Source organism: Habropoda laboriosa, unplaced genomic scaffold (assembly GCF_001263275.1).
Source record: "Habropoda laboriosa isolate 0110345459 unplaced genomic scaffold, ASM126327v1 scaffold89, whole genome shotgun sequence".
Classification (NCBI taxonomy): domain Eukaryota; kingdom Metazoa; phylum Arthropoda; class Insecta; order Hymenoptera; family Apidae; genus Habropoda; species Habropoda laboriosa.
The window spans coordinates 1,014,413-1,016,746 of record NW_017100263.1 but is presented as its reverse complement, the minus strand read 5'-3'; the positions used below and the strand labels follow the sequence as shown (position 1 = coordinate 1,016,746).

The following is a 2,334-nucleotide window of genomic DNA, read 5'->3' as shown; positions in this document are numbered from 1 at the left end:
ACGGAACGTATTAAACTTTGGGACAAATATGCCAATCAACGTATAGATCAACATGCGGTGAAATTGGATTTTTTACGTAAAGCACGTGCAACAAACCCTCTATTTCGTACAAAAGTGAAATTAGAAGGTCGAACAAGGATAAAGGTACCCTGTTCTGTAAAATTTCACTATGAACATCCACCAGAATTAGATCCTATACGTTTTTATCATGATGCTGTCATAAGACCAGTGATAGAAAATACTAAAATACAGGATATAGAAAATAATGATAACAAACATCTTAAGGAAGAAAATACGGAAATAGAAAAAATAGAAGAACCAATGGAAGTAGAAAAAGAGATTGAAGAAAGAGACAGTGAAATAAAGGAGGAAAGTAATCAAGAAGAGAAAAATAGCACTAAACATGAAGGAAAAAGAGAACAAGAAAATATAAAAGAAAGTAGATGCAATGATGATAATAGTACCCAGTACTATATAGAGCAGTTTGGTTATGATGTCAAAGAAGGTGTACAATTACTTGAAAGACCAGTTTTGGAAGCATTAGCACTACAACGATTAGAACAAATATTAAATCCAAGTGGAGAAAATTATAATACAATTAATTTTGAAACGACGGCCAGGGCAGCATTGTTTTCTTTAAATCACAAACCTAAACCACCAACCTTTATGATTCATAAAACACTAACTATTGGAAGTGGCCCAAACTGTGATCTAGTGTTATCTAATTATGGTAATTGCAGCTTTACATCCTCAAAACATGCTATTATTTTCTTTGATGAGGTAATGATAAATAAAAATTAACACAATTTTTGTTTTGTTAAATGTTATGAAATATAATATTATTTTAATCATACTCTTTTGTTTATAGAGTACCAAACGTTATGAATTATTAAATTACAGTGAATATGGAACAGTGGTTGATAATGTACTTTATTCTTGTAACTATACAGGAGTAATAGGAGAACAAGTCAAAGAAGAGACTGATGATAAAATGCAGTTGATAAATAAAGAACAAGAAACAACAGAAGCAGTAAAAGCTATTATAAAAGAAAAAGTTTTGTTTCAAAAACAAACAGAGAAAAAAAGAGTATCATGTAAATGTAATTTAACAAAATATGAAACAAGAAATAAAGACCACTTAGAAGAAGGGTGGGAAGGAAGTGCTATTGTTGCTCATGGATCAACTTTAGCATTTGGATGTCTAATGTTTATATTTAATACGATAAATGCACACTTAGAACGATAAAACTTTATAGTGTAAATATTCCATCACTTTCATGTACAGATATTTTCATAAGCCAACAGTAATTAAATTAATTAAACAAACTTTATTTTATCTTAATTCCATTTTATCAGTATTAAAAAGTAAATTTTTAAAGAATGTTTCATAAAAATATTTTATTCAGTAAAACTGCTTTCATGATTTTACATCATAATTTTCATCTTTATCATCCTCGACGGGTTCATCAAAATCTCTAACCCTAACATCAGCATCCTCTCCATATTGAATAATATTGTCAATTGTCAGTTTAATATCTGCAATGCTTTCTTCATCTTTTATATTTAGTGGATAAAAACGTACTAAGCTATAATCCTCTATAAGCTTTCCTATAGCTTCAGTTAGATTCCTGTATTTCTCATTCCAAGAATCTTTTTCCATGTCTGCCAATAAACTATGTGGATCAGGTTCTAAAAACTTGTCTAATTGCTTTCTTGCATTTTTTGACAATAAATCCATTTTACTAAGAATATTAATATGTGGTAGTTCTAAATTGATCATTACACTGAGTGCAGCCATTGTGCCTGACAAAAATTTTGACCCATCAACCATGAATTGGCTGTCTACTAAAAATATTCCACATATACGAAAATTGAGATTTTGTAATATTGTTATTAATTGACGAATAACTGTCATATGTGTATATAGTTCTATTTGACCTGGACAGTCAAAAATAATGTAATCATCATCCACATCGCCTAACTTCTCCTCTAACCACAATGAGTTTTCTAACAAGTACCTATACATAAAATTTCTAAATAAATATAAATTTTGCTATAATTTTTATGTATGTAGCAGAAATTATCACATAAACTTACTCCATACAGAATACAAGACCACCATTAGGTCCAAAATGTAATTCATCATCTTCCATAGCATCATCTAACTGAATTAATTCTCTTATATCTACTAGAGGTTCATAATTGAAATATTCTGCTGCTGGGTCTAAATTTACTACCTCTATTACTTTTCCTTCATTTACTGCATGTTGTTGGATAGCAGAACAATATGTAGACTATAAAAAAGAAAAATCTCATATTAATTTATAAAATAAA

At 29.3% G+C, this 2,334-nt stretch overlaps 2 protein-coding genes across 2 annotated transcripts in view; one reads left to right on the top strand and one right to left on the bottom strand.

Moving 5' to 3' along the window:
• Nucleotides 1–1,297, top strand: part of LOC108573089 (PHD finger protein 12) — a 2,509-nt gene extending 1,212 nt beyond the window's left edge. Inside the window, 2 exon segments of the mRNA XM_017935454.1 lie at nt 1–780; nt 869–1,297. The exon segment at nt 1–780 is cut by the window's left edge and continues 14 nt beyond it. Of these exon segments, the coding sequence (XP_017790943.1) occupies nt 1–780; nt 869–1,246 (1,158 nt within the window). The 3' untranslated portion in view covers nt 1,247–1,297.
• A 120-nt stretch (nt 1,298–1,417) lies between these two features.
• Nucleotides 1,418–2,334, bottom strand: part of LOC108573016 (GPN-loop GTPase 3) — a 1,084-nt gene continuing 167 nt past the window's right edge. Inside the window, exons 2-3 of the mRNA XM_017935372.1 lie at nt 2,098–2,294; nt 1,418–2,018 (exon numbers count right to left, since the gene is read on the bottom strand). Coding sequence (XP_017790861.1) covers nt 1,418–2,018; nt 2,098–2,294 — 798 coding nt within the window. The remainder of the gene's footprint in view (nt 2,019–2,097; nt 2,295–2,334) is intronic.